This window comes from Aristolochia californica, unplaced genomic scaffold (assembly GCF_029961685.1).
Source record: "Aristolochia californica isolate CCGP_79_NKW_82.1479 unplaced genomic scaffold, dmAriCali1.0.hap1 SCAF_3, whole genome shotgun sequence".
Classification (NCBI taxonomy): Eukaryota; Viridiplantae; Streptophyta; class Magnoliopsida; order Piperales; family Aristolochiaceae; genus Aristolochia; species Aristolochia californica.
In genome coordinates this window covers 16,477,838-16,481,640 of record NW_027181992.1, presented here as the reverse complement: position 1 = coordinate 16,481,640, position 3,803 = coordinate 16,477,838, and the positions used below count along the sequence as shown (strand labels likewise).

At 38.9% G+C, this 3,803-nt stretch overlaps 1 protein-coding gene across 1 annotated transcript; it reads left to right on the top strand.

Moving 5' to 3' along the window:
* The first annotated feature begins 1,722 nt into the window (after positions 1 to 1,722).
* Positions 1,723 to 2,361, top strand: LOC137960277 (nuclear transcription factor Y subunit B-1-like). Its single transcript, XM_068807844.1, has one exon. The coding sequence runs from the start codon at positions 1,744 to 1,746 to the stop codon at positions 2,215 to 2,217; it is 474 nt and encodes a 157-aa protein (XP_068663945.1). The 5' UTR covers positions 1,723 to 1,743; the 3' UTR covers positions 2,218 to 2,361.
* Positions 2,362 to 3,803: the final 1,442 nt, after the last annotated feature.

Genomic DNA, 3,803 nt, shown 5'->3' with positions numbered 1-3,803 from the left:
ACCAGCTGCTTCTTCAATGTCTCATAAGTTTGTTAATTTCACACAATTTATTGAATTGAGTCTCTAATTGTGTTGATTTTAAAAATACCCTTCTACCTTTTATGAACTATAAAATAATTGTGTCTTTGGCAGTTCAATCACTTTTTGATCAAATGATTTAGAAAAACATCATTTTTTGCTTGCAGAGAGGAGCTTGTAAAAAGGGTAGCAGGAATGTTTTTGAGTAAACGAACCGATCTACGACAAGTATGATTGCTCAAATTAGAAATCACTTTCACCAACTACAATTGGGAGGGTTCATTTTTTGTATGTATAAAACTTAATGACCTCTAATAACTTGACTTTCATCCGCTTCTAGTAAACATTCTTTTATTTTCCTATGCATCCATAGTTGATGTTGGTTTTAGCTTTTTAAAATTTTAATATACTTAAAAACTATTTTATAGGATAGTCTAATGAGTAGCAATCTTGTAAAAGACTTAGAGAGACCTTAAATCCAGCTTCTAGACTTGGGTGTCTGTGTGTCTGTATCTTTATAGTTGAGCTTTCTTGGAGAACAGAAATGTATTTCTAGTAGCATTAATTCTTCTCCAAAAAATTCATATATTACAATAATGGCATGTCATTGGAAATCAATTTTTTTTGTGAAATTAAAATACTAAGGAGACTCCACAGTCCAAATCTTGTCACACTTCAGTTGGGAGTTGGGATTGACTGAAAGAGCGGGTTTAATGGTTAAATCATGTTGAGCTAGCTACAGGAAGATAGATGTTGTCGTATTCACAGCCATTCGTAGATTTTGGAGCAAGCGTCTCTCTTCCCTTTGTTTAAAAAATGGTCTAGGAATATGTGGTTCCGGGGATTCCGACCAATTTTAGGTATTTCAAAACCTAACAAATCTCTCTCTTTCACGCTTTAACTAGCTCTTACACAATTACATGAACTCAAAAGTCTTCTCCCCCAATTGTTGGGTTCCATCTTCTTCCTTCCCTGAAGCATTTCCGCATCAATCTGCGATGCCACTTCCGAACTAACCGTAACCCCCCCGGAACCACAGGACACTTCCCTTTAGTCGTTTCAGGTGGCTTTTCTGAACTTGTATTGTCACAACTTCACATGCACACGTGTATGAATCTACTGTTAGTTTAATCTCATAGTCACGGTTGGTGTTGCTTCTACTGTTTGATACAGAGATGGGAACAGTTTCCAGTTTTCGCTTTCGGTAGTTTTCTTGCTTATACTGGGAAAGAAATTCACTTGGAAAGGAAAAGGCTATAAACAAGTACTTAATAGTGGTGGGCTCAGTGCATCTCCCAAAGTGCATTTCTTGGGTGTACTTGCACTTGCAATCCCCTCGGGGTGACCTAACATGCGGGCGAGGCCAGCAATGGCGGATCTGCTGATTTGCTGTAGATGGGTCCCGTTTTCCAAAAAGGAAACAGTAACACGGTAGGCCATTCGCAAATTCCGATCGACGGATTACCACTTCTGAGTCATGCCCTAGTTGCAGCTGTTCACTAATTACCCTCTTAAGTCTTTAACTCCCTTCTTGCCTTTTTTCTTTGTTTTTTATTGTTATTATTACTACTACTATTATAATTAGTATTTTGGCCCTTTCTTCCTCGAAATTGTCCCACAAGCGGGAGTTGTAGCTCTCTCTCGGAAGATATAAGTAGGAAGGGAGCTGAAAGAAGAGGGGAAACGAGGAGAATCAATCAATCGAAATAAAATTTCTTTCTGGAGATGGTTGACAATATTGTTGGACGCAGCAACAGCAGTTCGCCGGATTCCTACTCGGAGAACAACCGCAACAACGCTGTGGGTGCCGTTTCGGGGGAGGCGGGCTGGATCAAGGAGCAGGACCGGCTGCTGCCTATCGCCAACGTAGGCCGGCTCATGAAGCAGATCCTGCCGCCGAACGCCAAGATCTCCAAAGAGGCCAAGGAGACCATGCAAGAGTGCGTGTCTGAGTTCATTGCTTTTGTCACTGGCGAGGCGTCCAACAAGTGTCACAAGGAGAAGCGCAAGACCGTCAATGGAGACGACATCTGTTGGGCCCTCGGCATCTTCGGGTTCGATGACTATGTGGAGCCGTTAAAGAGGTATTTGAGCAAGTACAGGGAATTGGAGGGAGACAAAGCAAACCACAGTAAGGCTACTAACTCTCAGAATCCAGTCAGGTTCAATCTCATGGACAGGAATAACGATAACACCTGACTCCAAGGCCCTTTCTCTTTCTTCAATGGAGTGTTGTAATAATCTCTAATTCTTGATTCTGGTCTATCAGTCTACACTGATGGAAAGAGAAGCTGCAAAGGCTGCTGTAGCATGAAACCTAAAAAGGGTCCGATTTCTTTCTTCCTTCTGTTTCCTGTGTTTCTTTTGGGTTTTCCTCTCATTCGACAGGACTAGAACCAAAACGGTTTTGATTTGTTTCTTTTCCCGTACTGCCTAAGGGTTCATGAGGTTTGAATCACTTAAATGAATTATCTTTTTTATTAGCAAAATGTGACCTTTATAATTAATATTACCTTCATGTTCTTTCTTCTTGAAAAAACAGTCCGTTTGTACCGAATGACTTGTTTCAAATATCAATACTTTCACTAAATTTTAAGACAAGGAGACGGCTAATAATTACAGGAAATTTGCCAAGCCATCAATCTATCAAGAACTTCAGATGATCTGTGGTATTTCGTTTTTGATGCAAACTGAAAGTACTACAGGATGCTGACCTCTAGGTTTCTATGTCAGTGATTACTCCCATTCAGAAATTTGGAATATAACGCTTAGTTTATCATTCCAATTTGGACTTCACCGAATGCTTGGCTTTCTTATCCAGCCTGAACAAGTTGGATTGGTTCATGAGTCAAATTCCTTGTTAGATTTTACTTTTGTTACTTTGGATATGCTTCGGAGTTTCACTTTCTAGTCTTTTTGCCTTAGTGTGTTTGTCCGGACGCTTCCAATATCATTGGAGAGTATCAGACCATTGCCTTATGTCTGTTGTCAATTCTGGGAAATGTTGAGGATTTGTGAAACACCGGATTCTGCATGAACCGAAGAAAAAAGAGAAAGCAGAAAGTAGACAATGAGTTCATATGAAGAAGAAAGATAAGTAAAACTAGACAGAATAAAAAAATTATACCAGAAGCCAAAAACCATTTAGAGGATGGTGAAAAAAAACTACTATGCAAATGTGAGCAGTATTTTGATTTGGAGACTGCAATGAAATTGCCCTGGATCTCCTTCAATTTGACCCCTCATGTCAATCAATCTCTCGATTGACATTGAATTGATAATTGATAATTTTAATTTTAATCGCCTTTTTTGCTCTCATATCTTTCTTCAATCATAAGTTCTTCAACATGGAGTTTCCTTTTGACCATCCCATTTTGACTAAACTCCAACTCATGTGTAAATCACCTGTAATATCTTAACCAAGCCAAACTTCTGACTAACAGTGAACCCAAATTCCACAGTTGGAAATATTCTATATATTGGTTACTCACAAACAAGCTGAACCCATCTGGTCTCAGTACCACTTTGTTAGGACTATTAGACTACAAAGGCACATATCTCAAACTTATAAAACCCATTGCAAAACTAAGAGTTAGCTGTTCCACACCTTAAGACCCATCATGTTCATCAGCCAAATCTTCTCCTCCACCTTTGCTCACATTCCATTGTTGAAAGACACTTTTGTCTTCAATTATAACAATTTTATCTATTCCATTTCAGAGTTCCAATCATCAAAACTTACCAAAAAAAAAAAAAAAAAAAAAACAAGCGAAGATGTGAGAACA